General features: G+C 37.5%; 1 protein-coding gene across 7 annotated transcripts in view; it reads right to left on the bottom strand.

Moving 5' to 3' along the window:
- DBT (dihydrolipoamide branched chain transacylase E2) overlaps positions 1 to 16,984 on the bottom strand; it is a 48,117-nt gene that overhangs the window by 17,728 nt on the left and 13,405 nt on the right. For 4 of the 7 annotated variants that reach the window (XM_045897102.3, XM_064588759.1, XM_064588758.1 and 1 more), the window contains 2 exons: positions 10,040 to 10,221; positions 1,526 to 1,647 (listed from right to left, as the gene is read on the bottom strand). In XM_045897102.3, coding sequence (XP_045753058.1) covers positions 1,526 to 1,647; positions 10,040 to 10,221 — 304 coding nt within the window. Of the gene's footprint in view, positions 1 to 1,525; positions 1,648 to 1,870; positions 1,909 to 10,039; positions 10,222 to 16,984 lie in introns of those variants that run through there. The other 3 variants (XM_064588760.1, XM_054512716.1, XM_054512717.1) reach the window with 2 other exon arrangements.

Genomic DNA, 16,984 nt, shown 5'->3' with positions numbered 1-16,984 from the left:
CATGCCCTTACCAATGTAGTGTTCCACATTATTTCTATTTTCTATTATGCTAAATAGTCTTCATATTTGAACACATTTAATCACTAAATAAATTTTCATTAAGGGTTTAAAACATAATTTACCCAGGGGCGCCTGGGTTGGCTCAGTTGGTTGAGTGCCCCGACTCTTGGTTTGATCGCAGGGTCCTGGGATCGATCCCCACGCTGGGCTCCGTGCTCAGGGCAGTCTACTTATCCCTCTCCCTTTGCTCCTCCCCCTGTTCTCTCTCTCATAAATAAATAAAATCTTTAACATAATTTACCCAAGCATATCCCTCATTTTGAACCCGTATATGCCTTCTCATTTTGACTATATAAAACACTTGGAAGAATGTATCCTAAATTATTTCCTTCGGATAGTCTCCCAATGGTAGGATAAGTGACTGAAGGGATATGAACATTTTAATGACTCATTACATATTTCTAAAATGTACGCTTTTGTTTTTTCCCACTGTAACTTAACTACCTCTCTCAAAAAACAGACAAAAACCCTGCATTATGGGGTGTAGTGCAAAGAACCCAAGTTTGAAAAATAACAGATGTGTTCAAATCCCCAGTTCAGCTACTTACTTGATTTGAGGCAATTAATCAACTTCTCTGCCCTTTCTCATTTGCAAAATGGGGATAATCCAAACTACCCTGCAGGATGGCTGTGAGGATTAGAGAGAATGTGTGTGTACACAGTGTCTGACTCATATATATGCTTAAGTAATGGACGCAATCATTGTTGAGGCAGTATATCATGATTAAGGGTACTGGTTTTGGAGTCACAGAGCCTCAATACAGAATCCTAGCTCCACCACTGTGTTTGCTGTGTGACCCTGGACCTGTTACTTCACCTCTCCAAGTCTCCAAAGAGCCCCCATAACTTACAGCATTACTGTAAAAATTAAATGAGATAATGTGTACATACTGATTTCAATACCTGGGAGCCACCTAGCCCGGGATAAGCACAAATGACTGACTGATAAGAGGGAATTCAAAAGGCTGGTCTCCATGTCTCAAGTCAGTACAATTTCAATGGTTTTCCCTAACCCCACTGGATCAGATCCTTGAGACCACATGCTTGCCCAGCCCATTTCCCTTCTCTTCCTTTCTCTGTCTGCTTCCCTCATTCCCAGAAAAGTTGTTCCTTCCCTCAACCAATCCATCACATGCATCCAAATCCCTGCCTCAAGCTGGCCTCTAGGGGACCTGATCTAAGACACTAGGATTTACAAATGTGCAATAGATGGTAGCCCTGACTATTATTAGGCTCTAAGGAAAAATAATAAAACCACACTGCTCAATTAATGTAAGTAGTAAGTTTGCAATTTCTTGTTTCTCACTGGTGCTTTTCTGCAACAATCACTTTTTAGTAACACACATTATCATTTTTCTCTAACCTCACCTTGAGCCATCTCTTCATGGAATAGTTGGCTAACTTTTCATTGATACAAATGTGTATTTTCTAGGTAACCTCACACTTAAATATTAAGACAACTCACATTGTTTTCCATTGCTAGGCGGCGAACTGCAGGAGTTGCCAGTGTTTTTTGGCCCTTTATCTCTTGGTGTGTGTGTTCATCATGCGACACAGCAGGAGTTTCAACCACATCTTCTTCTGAATCTGGTCAACAAGGTGAAATTTTACTCTTTAGTTGAAAATATTAAAAAATAAAAACAAGCTTCATGGCTTATAATATATAAATAAATTCAACTTAAAAGATATAATCAAAAGCATACTAGTCAGGCTACTTCAAAGTGGGAAGACACAACTTCACAATGGGAAACAAACGGGGCGGGGAGGAGGGGGGTATTGGCACCTAGTGCTGTGGAATGTTTATTATTACCTGGTGTTTACTTCATTTCTGTTAGAATCATGCAGCAGCTACAAGTTAAAAAATGAGAGCTTCTTCAATAAATTTTTAAACGTTTTATATTTTAAACACTTCCCTAATAAATTTCTCATTTATACTTACAAATAGTATAGAGTAAGAATCAAATGTGAGGCAAATGACATGAAAAAATCATATAAAAAATCTGTGACAATCTTAAAACGCTTTCCTAAAATAATAAAGCATGTAACATTTTTCTCTGCTTTGAACACGGCTTAAGGAAGGCTGTGGAAGATTTTATTTTCATGGCTAATGCTAATTTGGTTGGTCTATTCTCTAAATCTAGATAGATGAAAAACTACCCCAGGCTATTAGCATGTATTCCTGCAACCAAAAATAAAAAAGTTTTTGAGAGCATTTAATTGTCTGATACTTGGAAATCCATGCTGTACAGCAGAAATCTCTGTGGTAATGAATGAATTAGAGACTAAGCCTCTGAAAGCAGGCAACTGAATTTGCTCTGACATTCCATTCAAAGCAAATAACAATTCTTCACTGCTGTACCTATGGAAAGATAATCTCGTCATTCCTCCTCACTGGTCTATGAACTGGCCCAGTGGAGCTCTCAAAGATCCCCTAAGGGTGAGGAAGGCAAAACAAAACAAAACTTGTATTGAGCATGTAGGGTAGCAGAGTATGCCACCCCAAACATGACACTTTTGTATACTGATTATTTTGAACTGTAGGCACCTGAAAAACAGCAAATGCTGGGAAAGGCATTCCCTAAACTCTCATGTGCCTAAAGACAGATCTTCCAGAAGGAACTCAACTGTCATTAATCCCTTCCCCAGGAGTTTCATCCACCAGGGAAGATTGACTCCCATCATAGGAGGGACTAGAAATCAGCACTACACTCAAACTTTGGCCCAAATTGTCATACCTCCCATCTGTTCTCTAAGGACCCATTCATCTTCCTGAAAAACTATTTACTCTCCCCTAAGAAGCCAACATCCCACTTCCTCATTCCCTATCAAAATGATACTTAAGCCTGAACTCTAAAGCCACCTCTTTGAGTTACTCAGCTTTCCCTGGGTGTCTCCCATGTGTAGATGAAGTATACGTGTTAATAAACTTCTATTTTTCTCTTGTTAATCTGTCTTTTATTATAGGAAGTCTCAGCTAAGAACTCAGAAGGTTAGTGGGATAATTATTTTTCCTCCCCCACAAGGACCTATTATATGTCAAATACTGCACTACATATGCAATATCATAATTTAATCTGCACTCCAACTATGTAAGATAGGTGTTATTATCCCATTCTATGGATTAAAAAAATTTGACACTTGAAAGGTGAAAGGACTGGCTTAACTTCTCACAGCTAAGAAAGTGAAGAGCTGGGATTCATTCCTAGGGCTGCCTTGCCCCGTGCTGTTTCCATTAGTTCACGACCCTAGTAAATTTTCTTGGCGGTCACAGAAGCTAGAACACAGCTCTTATTGTTCAAGGTATAGTTTTGTTGCAATTTGAGAAACCCTGTAGTATTGTCCACATCTGTTAAAGTTATTGGAGAAACTACTAAGAAAGATGAGCATTAGGAACTAAGATGCAAAAGGAAACCAAGGGGATTCAATTGTAGGAATTCCAAATAAAACCTGAATTAATGTGTATTTGCTGGAATATGAGAAATGTATAGATGCCCAGAAATACCCAAGTTATATATTTCCAAAAGATCATTGAATTTACTGTTACCTTTCTGAAAAACATTCTGATATTACATTATATATTATTTGTAGTAGTCAGGTAGTTGTTGGAAGAAAGCTCTCTTTAGCACTAAAATACCACCTTACTACACAGAACTTTAAATCATTTTCTAAGTTTTTTTATACATATTTTCTCCTTTTATGATCACAACACTGTTAGAGGAATGCAGGGCATATTTCTCAATTTTACCAATGTAGAAACAGACTCTAAGGGGTGATGGAGTTAAGGTTAACCTAAAATTTCATAACTCTCCCCCAAGTAAAGTGATTTTCAGGATTTAGCACTATACTCTAATATGTGGGATTTTATTCTTCAGTAGTGCATTTAGAATATAGTTTTAAAAGCCTTACTTAAATGTTTAAAAGAACAAAAGAACTCTGGTAAATAAGCACTTTTTGTCATGAAAACTGTCAATGTTGCCAGAATTCCCCATGTGATGCAAATTTATAATAGAACTATTATTTCAGATTAACTAAATAAGAAAGTAATTTGAATCAGTAAAAATATTAAAACTGAAGTTGCAATATTCTTAGGTATTTTAAGTACTAAGTAGTCAATTAATTCACTTAATTGGGGAAATTCTTGTAGAGAAAATGTTTTGAAATACTAAAGCACTCAAGGGTGTTTGAAACAATTTGTTTTCATAAAAAGTTTTAAACTTTTCTCTCTGCAAAACTGCTTAGGAAGACCTTTCCTTGTAGAACAAATGTAAACTTTAGTTTAGGTCCTAAATAAATGATCGTAAGTTGAGAACTGATGATACTCAAACCAACGAGATCCCACTGTATTTTCTTTTTCACATCAAATTATTGAAACAGCTAATTCAATCAGTTCAGTCTACAACTGGCTGAACAAAAACTAAGTTATAGCTACCGTCATGCCCACTTACTATGCCCAGGCATTACACTCTGCAATTTATGTATTTAGTTTAATTTAATTAAATGACATGCTATATTCTTAGAATGGTTTTATGTCAAAGTTTTTTTTTTTAAGATTTTATTTATTCATTTATTTATTTGAGGGGGGGAGGGAAGCAAAGGGAGAGGGACAAGTGGACTCCGTGCTTAGCACAGAGCCCTACGTGGTCAAAATCAAGAGTCAGACACTCAACCAACTGAGCCACCCAGGCACCCCTGAAAGAGCTTTTCTTTAACTCAGAACACTGTATTAATCCTGGTAAACATTTTAATATTATAAATTCTTTGTGGGGTGGTGCGTGAGTGGTGCAGTTGATTAGACTTCTGCCTCTTGGTTTTGGCTCAGGTCATGATCTCAGGATCCTGAGATCGAGCCCCATGTTGGGGTCAGCACAGAGTCTGCTTCAGATTTTCTCTCCCTCTCCCTCTGCCCCTCCCACTCATGCTCTTTCTATCTAAATAAATAAATCTTTAAAAAAATAGATTATAGACTCTGTGGGACACCTAGTTTATGTTGTTATAGCAGATTTTCATAAATATGCATATGAACAGTGCTAGAAATTCAGTCCCAGTGTTCTAGATGCAGAATGGAGCTGATACTCATAGAGTAGGCTGAAAAACCAAAAGCCAGATGCAGAATTGTATTGTTTCCAGAATAATAAATGTTCATTAGCATGTTTGTGCAGAATCAAAAAAAGATTCTAGGCTATACTCAATACCCTCACTTTAGGAAGGAGTAAAACATATACAGTTAAAAAAAAAAACAACAAATGATTCCCCTCAAATGATTTTGAGAAGTTGGTATAAAAAAGTTCAGTTATTTAAAGAAGTGAGGAACCATCTTACTTTGTGAAATAGACTAGAGAAAGCCAAGTTAGCTGTAAAAAGAATGCATGGCAATATACTTAAAACTGAGTTTCCAGCAGATAACACACTGAGACATGGAATAGCTTTGATATAATCTTGATAATATTAAATAACTGGATTTCAACTTGTAATACATATTTTTTAACAGTATATGTCTTGTAGTAAATGTGCTGCTGAAGCGAGCACAGCAGTTATGCCTTCTAAATGTCACACATACAAGGTGGCATAAGTGAGTCCAGTAAGCTCTTTTCAAGTAGAGGTCTATCTACAGTCGAAGCACTCACAGGTAGGACTTGGACATCACAAATAGTTTCCCTTCTCAGAATTATCCTGATACTCTGGCCTTGAAAAGCAGACACCAACACCATGTTACAAAAGACAGTACCACAGAATATCATTTAAACAAGCACTGGAAGACAGGATTAATTTCCAATACTACTATTAAGATGTCTAGTTTTGATCTCTTATACCCTTGATAGTTCTATGCTATAATTATTTTCCCCCTGTAAAATGGAAATAATGTATCTTATACTTCTAAAAGATTTCTTGTTTGGTAATTTTCTATAGTACAATATAGTATAATTACAGTATAGCATAGTATAATACAGTATAGCAGTACAGTATATAGTGTAATTCATTTTACTAGCACTAAAGCAAAAAACAATATAAACAAATTGAGTATTATTACAAATTCTTGCTTAAGAGGTATACAAAATATTTAGAAACCTTTCCCATTTCTAAAATTAAAGAGAGTCATATATAAATGTCTTATTAAATTGAATTTACTGTTCTATAGGTTTGCTTATATATAGGTTATGATTCATAGTTTATTCTTATAGTAAAAAAATACAATAAAACGTAAATATAAGAGCAAAAAGGTACACATGCAAAATAAAACTACAATGTAAGATAATTGTTCAGATTACACTCTGACTAGCAAACAAAACAGAATAGCTAGCAAATGATCAGCTCTTTATGAGGAATATTAACAGATAATTTTTATTCTGAACATAATCTAAGCAATCTCATTTTTTTACAGACATACAATAAACTGCACATACATAAAATATAAAACTTGGTAACTTGAAATATGTATATACCCATAAACCATCACCACAATCAAGATAAGGAACATATCCACCACCCCCAAGAGATTCCTTATACCCAGGCAACCACTCGTCAGTTTTTGGTCCTTATAGATTAGTTTGCATTTTCTAAAATTTTATGTACATAGACCATGCAGCATGTTCTCTTTTTTGCCTGTTTTCTTTCACTCAGCATACATTTTTGAGATTCATTCATGCTACATAGGAGATTAATTTTTGTGAAACAATTCTCTAGAAAAAAACAACCCTACCCTGAAATAGTTCGACTTTGTATTTTGCTATATAATAAGACTTATTAAGTTGAATCTCATTGGAAATGCCAAAATAAACTCTAAAACCAAACAATAAAAACCCCGTAAGTCTCAATTGTTTGCTTGTTCATATAAATAATTCATTTTTTTGGATGGCTTAGATTAGTATCTAATGTGGTCTAGAGCACTTGACTGGGTGTTCTAATTTAATGATATCCATAAGAGTGTTCAGCGTCTTTGCTTGTCTCAAGTTGTGCCCAGACTGATGCTCCCTGGTGGTCTAGTGGTTAGGATTCAGTGCTCTCAGTTTGTGCCCAGAGTATAATAACCCTCTTGCCTTTTTAGGTCCTAATTTAATAATAATAATAATAATTTTTTTTTTTAAGATTTTATTTATTTATTTGACAGAGAGAGACACAGCCAGAGAGGGAACACAAGCAGGAGGAGTGGGAGAGGGAGAAGCAGGCTTCCCGCCCAGCAGGGAGCCCGATGCGGGGCTTGATCCCAGGATCCTGGGATCATGACCTGAGCCGAAGACAGACGCTTAACGACTGAGCCACCCAGGCGCCCCAATAATAATAATTTAAAAAGTCACTGATCCATCAAAATAATTTTGTGTTTCAGGTAATTTTAAAAGGTAAATTCTTTTTCATTTTTAATATTCCTAAATCATGCCTTTCAATAGAAATTTGGAATCAAGATAATAGGAAGCACCTCTACTACCTAGATTATGGTCTCTTGTCCACTCCACATTAAAAGGAACAAGAGCCCTGAAGAAATGGATAATTCCAGATCTCGGGTAGGGAACATACAAGGTGAGTCCCAATTATCTTCTCATGCCAAAAGGAAGCTTTTGAAAATTAACAGGGTCATGTTAAAAGGACACACAGAAGCCACCCTGAAAGGGTCACTCCTATTAACAATTTCAGCATGAAAAAGAACGATTATAGTAGATTTAACACAGCAAATCAACTGAATACACACAAAGAGAAAGCTGGAAATTTAGTATCACTATTAAAAGAAACGCCTTGGTAAGGGAAAAGAATTAAGCATTTATTCTGTCTTTCCAGTAGGAACTGTATTTCAGAGTAACTAATGGGTCCAATTGATGAGGGTGAAGCTCCACTTTACGGAATAATGCCAGCTAATAATGTAAAAAGAATGACAGAATCGAAAAATCATCATTCCACAACCCCTAAAGCAAGTGCTGATTTAGGCAAGCATTCTCAAATGACTATAAACTATATAATGCCAAAGTAACACCACATAGATAACTTTCAGGTCGCAAAAGGTAAAACAGAACAGCAATGGAGGGGCAAGGGTATCATTATCCTAATTCACCGTTTAAACTTAGCGTCACCATAGCAGGTCATCCAGATGTTATGTGTGTCTCGATGTGAAGCTATATGAAGTACACAATGTGATCCATGATGTATTCTAGCCTAATATTTGACTTGAACCTAGCCTTTGAAACTTGCTTCCAGTTTACAGGAACTATAAGAATGGTAAGAACAAGCCAACACCACCATGAAGGAGCAACAAGACAAATCCCAAAGATGTGACATTTTGCAAAACAAATGACACAGTCCTGTCTACAAGTCAGTGTCACGAAACAAAATGGGAAAGAGTATGAGTCATGTGAAAAGAGACCATGGGCCATGTCTAGTGCCATACTGGACCCCAGTTTGAACAAACCAATTGAAATTTCAAGGACACTTTGGGGGCAACTGGGGAAATTTAAATACAGTCTGATTATCAGAGAAAATGAAAATGTATTGTCACAAAAATACATATCTAGTTAAGCAAACAGATTAGAATACAGTAAGCACAATACACTACTTTGGTAAAACTACTTCAATGCATATGTGTGTGCTTAGAAAAATATCTGGAATGATAAACACTAATGTGTTAAAGAGTGGTGATTTCTGAGTAGCAAGAATGTTTTCATTTTCTTATTTTTGGTTTTCTGCATTTTATAACTTGCTACAACGTGCATATCCTGCTTTTATAGTAGAGATTAATAAATAATAAGGCTTCAATAGGCCATCTTCCAACTTTTGGAGGCAGCATGTCATAGTGTAAAATATTCTGGACAAAGACAGGCCATCGAGATCTAAATTTGGTTCTGTCACTGACCATTGGGCAAATAGCCCAACCTCTATAGGTTTAGTTTCTTCATTTGTTAAACTGAAATACTTCACAAGTAAGGATAAATAAAATAATGGTGAAACTTTTTATAAACTGTGAAGTATGACTGTGACATTAGGTGTTGCTGTTGTTATTAATGATAGAGTCTGTAGAACTATGAGTCAACCAGCCACCGTAATTCAGACTTCTTCTGTACTTTTGAATTACACTACTAAAATGTCTATTTCAGCCCTGAAATATGTGAAATATTGCTGGCTTAGGGTGGCATCACAAAACTTATGCCACGCCCCCCCATCCCCCCCAGCCAATCCCTGATGGCAAAGCTGTTTCCTAGATGACGTAACTTTAGTGTATCACAACAATGCCACATAAGGAACTTCTGGGGTAGAAAGCCAGCAGTTTGCCTTCACTGGGAAAGCCTACTGTTTTAGTTTTCCTCTGAAACACTTTCACAACGGATTCACTTTTGTCAGGACATCTACTGCTTCTAAGTTCCACAGTCGCTGCTTCTTCTGAATGCTAGTCTCTTCACTTTTCATTATGATTTTCCTTCTTTTCTCTTCCAGTTCTCTTCAGGAACTTTGGCTTTCATAACCATTACCAATGAGAGTGTCAGGTTTTTTTTTTAATATTTAATTTTTAAATTTTTAAAAGTAATTTCTATCCCCAACATGGGGCTCAAACTCACGATCCAAAGATCAAGAGTTGCATGCTCCACTGATTGACTTAGCCAGGCACCCCAAGTGTTTTTGTTTTTGAATCAAAGGCAAACAGAACGATCCCACTGTTACATTTAATCCTTCACATGCTCCAGTTTTTGTTTATTAGTGACTAGGATTCAAGGCCTGAATCTTTAATTCCTGAGAAAGCCTGTTGATTCTTTGAACACCAAGGTTTCCAGAAGGCAGGCCTCCAGATAAATTAAGTGTTAATGTATATGTTTCTAACATGGTTACTGGTCAGAAGATAATCATGCATCACAGAGGATCTTTTCTATTTTCCTAATTTCAGTTTTTAAACCACCAAATTAAATCCTTTAAGTTATTAAAAGTTAACACCTCTTTTAATTGGTACCCAATAACAAAAGGACAGCAATAATCAATTTGGCAGAATAGATGAACACATTTACAATACCTTTTAAAGCTTCCGTTTCTATGTCTACTAATGGCTTTCCCACATAGGCAATATCGTCTAGATTATAATACAGTTTTTTAATGACTCCATCATAACGACTAGTGATAGTAACAGAAGCTTTATCACTTTGAACTTCACAGATGCTATCAAACTGAGACACTGTATCTCCTTCTTTTACATACCTAAAAGAAAAAGACACAAAACACTTTTACATGAATAATTATAAGTATATAATACTAATCATCCTAAAAATGTAAATGCTACACTGAATTAGATCAGTATCCATCTAGTACATCATTTAGTCCCAGATGGTGCACCGAAGAATGTTTCAGAAAAAGACTATAAATGCTTCCAGAATTTCCTTGATGTATCCCCAAGAAATACTAAAAATTTAAAAACCATTCATAGATCTAAAGTCCAAAAATTTAATTATACTTTCAGGTGTTATGCCTCACCCATTTCTTGGGAGAAATTCTAAAAATATGTTTTTAAAATGTTATTTCCTTTTATTATTTTATATTAGCCTTCATCAAACTTTAAGGTTTGTCTATTATTCTATAATTAAGTCCAAAAATTGATATCTTAAATGCATAGTCTTTGTAATTTCATGAATTTTGGATTGAGTTCTCTCAGTCTTTCCTTCTAGAATTATTTTAATCTGTCCTTGTATATGAGTTCCTTTTTCTCCTTAATCACCTTAGGTATGCTTTATAAGGCTCTTCTAAATATTTTTTTTTCTCCAGGTTTTATTTATTCATTTGACAGAGAGAGAGAGAGAGAGCACAAGCAGGGGGAGTGGCAGACAAAGGGAGAGGGAGAAGCAGGCTCCCCACTGAGCAGGGAGCTCAGTAGCCTGACGTGGGGCTCAGTCCCAGGACCTGGGGATCATGACCCAGCTCCCCAAGACAGACAACCTACTGAGCCACCCAGGCACCCCAGGCTCTTCTAGATATTCTTAGGAAACAGAACAGGCAGAATGGACCAAATCTGAAATACAACATATAATTTTTATTCTAATACCATTCTTGATGTATCTGGCACATTTCTGACTTATTACCACCATTCTTCATTAAGATAATTGTTCAGTCATTCTTATTCCTTGTCTTCCTATCTTAATCAGTTCTCAGTCCATAATAAAACATCACCCATGACATAGCAACTAGGTTTAAAAGCACATATAGGAGACTTACACTTCTAGAATGGTTGACTAAGGACTTCTGGAATTCTGCTCCTCTATAAATGCAACAAGTATACTGGCAAAAGTTGTTAAAAACTGACTTTTTCAGAATTCTAGAAATTACAATAAGGCTTACAACAATCAAGAAAGACCTATTCAGGAAAAGTGGCTGAACCTCATTAAAAACAGCTAGCTTTATTTTTTTTTTTTAAAGATATTTTTTATTCATTTGAGAGAGAGTGTGTGTGAAAGGGCGAGCACAAGCAGGGAGAAGGGCAGAGGGACAGGGAGAGAGAGCGGCAGACTCCTCACTGAGCAGGAAGCCCAACATGGGGCTCAATCCCAAGACCCTGAGATCATGACCTGAGCTGAAGGCAGACACTTGACTGAGCCACCCAGACACCCCCTAGTTTTATTATTTTCACTTCTACTCTCATTCTTCTTTCCCCAGCTCAGCATTAGTCTTGAAAATCAGCAGCCTTACTGCCATAGTAAGGGCAGACCCAAGTTTGGAGTTCCACAAAAAGCCAAACTCCCGGAGAACTGTCACTGTTTGAACTGTTGGGCAGCTCTCTGGAAAAATTTCATCCACAGAGCTTATTCTTGTTTGACCTGACTCAGCTCCCTCAGGGTGTTTGCTGAAAACAGTCCACAGCAATTTAAAATTATGGCTAGCTGAGGCAATGATAAAAGTTAGGGCAAACAAGAGGTTCTTAAAAGGAAGACCTGTGTAATAAGGTGTTCATATATCTTACCACATATCTGCCACATTATTTCATGTAAAATATCCAGTTGTCAACAAAAAATTACAAGACACATAAAGAAACAAAGTATGGCCCGTGTAGAGAAAAAAAAGCAGTCAATGGAAACCATCCCTGAGGATGCCAGATGTTAATTAACAATAATTAGTGTTAGTAATTAACTTTAAAGTTAAATTAAATCAACAATTAAATATTCAAAGAACTAGGGGCGCCTGGGTGGCTTAGTCGTTAAGCATCTGCCTTCGGCTCAGGTCATGATCCCGGGGTCCTGGGATCAAGCCCCATATCGGGTTCCCTGCTCGGTGGGAAGCCTGCTTCCCTCTCTCCCACTCCCCCTGCTTGTGTTCCCTCTCTTGCTGTCTCTCTCTCTGGCAAATAAATAGATAAAATCTTAAAAAAAAAAAGATAAATATTCAAAGAACTAAAGGAAACCATATCTAAACAATTAAAGGGACACAGGAGAAAATGATGCCTCGTCAAATAAAGAATGTCAATAAAAAGATAGAATCTTTGAAGAAATAATGGCTAAAAACTTCCTAAACTTGATGAAAACATTAATGTACATATGCAAGAAGCTCAACAAAGTCCAAGCAGTATAAATTCAAAAAGAGCCACATCTAGACACATCATAACCAAACTGTTGAAAGACAATGAGAAAATCTTAAAGTCAGCAAGAGAAAACCACTCATCAAGTACAGGAACTCTTAAAAGACTAACAGATGGTTTCTAGTCAGAAACCATGGCCAAAAGGTGGTTGAATAACATACTCAATGTGCTGAAAGAAAAGAAAGACTGTCAGTCAAGGATCTTATATCTAGCAAAGCTATGCTTCAAATAATGAAGGAGAAATAAATACATTATCAAATAAATTAAAGCAGAATTTTTAAAAAAAAGATTTTATTTATTTATTTGACAGAGAGAGACACAGTGAGAGAGGGAACACAAGCAGGGGGAGTGGGAGAGGGAGAAACAGGCTCCCAGCTGAGCAGAGAGCCCCATGTGGGGCTCGATCCCAGATCACGACCTGAGCCGAAGGCAGACACTTAACCAACTGAGCCACCGAGGTGCCCCAAAGCAGAATTTTTTTTTTTTTATGTTATGTTAGTCACCATACAGTACATCATTAGTTTTTGATGTAATGCTCCATGATTCATTGTTTGTGTATAACACCCAGTACTCCATGTAATACGCGCCCTCCTTAATACCCATCACCGGACTAACCCATCCCCCCAGCACCCTTTAAAGCAGAATTTTTGCTAGCAACCTGCCCTATAAGAAATGCTAAAAGGAGTCCTTCAAGCTGAAATAAAAGGACAATAGACAGCAACTCAAATCCACATGAAGAAATAAAGAATACTAATAAAGATAACTACATAGGTAAATATACAAGACACTATATTTTGTTTGTACCCCTTTTTAATTCTGATTTACAAAACAAGTGCATAAAGCAATGCTTTAAAAACTGTTGATGGGCTTATAACGTTTAAACATGTAATACATATGACAATAATAGCAAAAAAGGAGGGAAGAAAGGAAAGAGCTATATTGGAGCAACGTTTTTAATGTACTATTGAAACTAAGTTGGTATTAATCCAAACTACATTGTTTTTTATTAAACCACAGGGCAGCCACTAAGAAAGTAACTAAAAAATATATATAGTAAAAGAAACAAGGAAATTAAAATGGTACAGTAGAAATATCTATTTATCATAACAGGAGGCACTAATGGAGAACTACATGAACAAAAACCACATAAAACATATAGAAAACAAATAGCAAAATGGCAGATATGAATCTTATTTTATCCATTACATTAAATGTAAATGGCTTAAACATGCCAAATAAAAGACATAACCTGGAAAAATGGATTTCAGAAAACGATTCCACTATATGCTATCTACAAGAGACACAAATAGGTTGAAAGTAAAAGGATGCGAAACAATATATCATGCAGGATGGGAAGATGGTGGCAGAGCAGGAGGACCCGAGGCTCATCTCGTCCCACAAATACAACTAGATAACTCTCAAATCATCCTACATACCCCAGAAATCAATCTTAAGACTAGCAGAACAAACTGTACAACTAACGGTAGAGAAGAGGCCACATCAATGAAGGTAGGATGTGCAGAGACATGGTTTGAGAAAGAAACAGATCAGCCACTGCAGTTGGGAGGTAGCTGTGGTGGCAGAGAAGGGTGAGAGACAGACTAGCACACAGGGGAGTACATGGGGAAAACTAATTCCCACAATAATTGGCTTGGAAAGTGAGAGGGGCTGGATTTCGGGAGTTCTTGCAACCAGCAGGGCTTAAAGCCTGGAGTTGTAAAGGTGAGTGGGCTTGGCTCAGATAGAGCCTGAAGGCACTGATTGGGGCCACTGTTGGAGAGAAGGCAGGGCAAACAGCCTGCAGACATATAGCATGGAAACAGTGACCTCAAGAATATTCTGGGTCACAAGGTGGGGAGGTTATTTGTTCATCCTAGAGGACATTCCAGAGAGGCAGCATTCAGAGAGCCCCTCCAGGAACAAAGGAATTGGAAGGTGCGATTTCCCTCCCCCACCCCTTAGCAAAAGCACAGGACTACCTATGGGAGGCAGTGCAGTGCCAACACTCACTACTTAGCATGCTTACACCAAGTCCCACCACCTCCTCCACCCCATGCTCCAGTGGAACCACCCTTCCTGGTCACACTCGCCTCAGTCCCAGCATGGTGGGTCCCTCTCCCCAAAAAGTCTGGCTCAAAACCCTGCCAACACCGTATCTCTCAATCTGGGAGTTTTGCAGAGCCTTGGTTCTGATAGCGATGGCAACAGGTCTCATTTCACAAGTAGACCAGAGCACACCTAGTTAAAATGCACCATAGTCAGGCCAGGGACCAAATACTGCCCACAGCAGGCAAAGACAGCCTCTGCAGACAATGCGCCTAAAGGATGAAGTGGCTGGGATAAAACAACAGAGCATATGCAACACACACTGGAGACACTCCCAGAAGCTCCAGGCCCTGGAGAACAGGGGACACTACACGGCAGGGCACTAGAGGACCTCTTCTTCATAAGGCCATTACCCTCAAGAACAGGGGACGTAGCTGACTTTTCTAACACAAAGAAACAGACACAGAGACTTAAACAAAATGAGAAGACAGAGACATTTGACCCAAATGAAAGAACAGGAAAAGGCCATGGCTGGAGATCTAAGCGAAAGAGATATAAGTAACATGCCTGATGGCGTATTTCAAGCAATAATCATAAAAGTATATTCATTGGACTTGAGAAAAGACTGGAAGACATCAGTAAGACCCTTAACACAGAGATAAAAAAGAACAATCAGAGATGAAGAGTACAATAAGCAAGATCAGAAACACACTTGATGCAATGAACAGGGTTTAGAAGAAGCAGTAGAACAAATTAATGACCTAGAAAACACAGTAATGGAATGTAATCAAGTTGAACAAAAGAAGAAAAAAAAATTGTGCAAAAATGAAAAGAGACTTAAGGAACTCAGTGACTCCATCAAATGTAATAACATTTATATTATAGGAGTCCCAAAAGAGAGAGAAAAGGGGATAGAAAATTTATTTGAAGAAATAATAGCTGGAAATTTCTCTAATCTGGGGAAGGAAACAGATATCCAGATCCAGGAGGCACAGAGAACCCCCACCAAAACTGACAAAAGCAGATCCACACCAAGACATATTGTAATTAAATTGGCAAAATGTAGTGTTAAGAAATTTTAAAAGCAGAAAGACAAAAGAAGACAGTAACATACAAGGGAAACCACATAAGGTTATCAGGGGATTTTTCAGCAGAAACTTTCTAAGCCAGGAGATGGCATGATATATTCAAAGTGCTGAATGGAAAAAATCTGCAGCCAACAATTTGCTAGTGATAAAGTTTATCATTCAGAATAGAAGGAGAGATAAGGAATTTCCCAGACAAACAAGAACTAAAGGAGTTCATGACCACTAAACCAACCTTGCAAGAAATATTAAGAGACTCTGAGTGGAAAGGAAGACCAAGAGTGACAATATGACAGTAGGAAACACAAAAGCAGTAAAAATGAATATTTCTGTAAAAAACCAGTCAATGAACTCACAAATAAAAGGATGTAAAATATGACAATATATACCTAAAACGGAGGAAGGAGAGAAGAATGTGTTCAAACTTAAACGACCATCAACTTAATTTACACTGCTATATGCAGAAGATGTTACACACAAACCTAATGGTAACAACAAATCAAAAACCACTAATAAGTATGCAAAGAATAAAGAGAAAGAAATCCAAATATATCTCTAAAGAAAACCAGTAAACCATGAAAGAAAGAAAGACAGAGAAAATCTTCAGAAACAACCACAAAACAAGTAATAAAATGGCGAAAAGTACATATCTAGCAATAATTACTTGGAGTGTAAATGGATTAAACATGCCAATCAAAAGACATAGAGTGACAGAATGGATTAAAAAAAAAACCAAGACCCATCTATACGCTGCCCACAAGAGACTCATTTTAGACCTAAAGACACCTGCAGATTGAAAGTAGGGATGGAGAGGGGCGCCTGGGTGGCTCAGTTGTTAAGTGTCTGTTTTCGGGCTCAGGTCATGATCCCAGGGTCCTGGGATCGAGCCCCACATTGGGCTCCCTGCTCAGCTGGAAGCCTGCTTCTCCCTCTCCCACTCCCCCTTGCTTGTGTTCTTACTCTCGCTATCTCTCTCTCTGTCAAATAAATAAATAAAATCTTAAAAAAAAAAAAAGTGGGGATGGAGAAACATCTATCATGCAAATGGATGCCAAAAGAAAGCGAGAGTATGGGGTGCCTGGGTGGCTCAGGTGGCTGAGGGTCCAATTCTTGATTTTGGCTTGGGTCATGAGCTCAGGGTTCTGAGATCCAGCCCTGCAGAGGCTCCAGGCTCAGCGTGGAGTCTGCTTGAGATTCTTTCTCCCACCCTGCTTGTGCTCTCTCTCTCTCTCTCTAAAATAAGTAAATAAATAAATGAATAAATAAAATC

Source organism: Mirounga angustirostris, unplaced genomic scaffold (assembly GCF_029215605.1).
Source record: "Mirounga angustirostris isolate CCGP_5_RB_7025 unplaced genomic scaffold, mMirAng1.0.hap1 SCAF_4, whole genome shotgun sequence".
NCBI classification, from domain to species: Eukaryota; Metazoa; Chordata; class Mammalia; order Carnivora; family Phocidae; genus Mirounga; species Mirounga angustirostris.
Note: the sequence above shows the minus strand (reverse complement) of the source record. Positions and strands in the feature narration are given on the sequence as shown.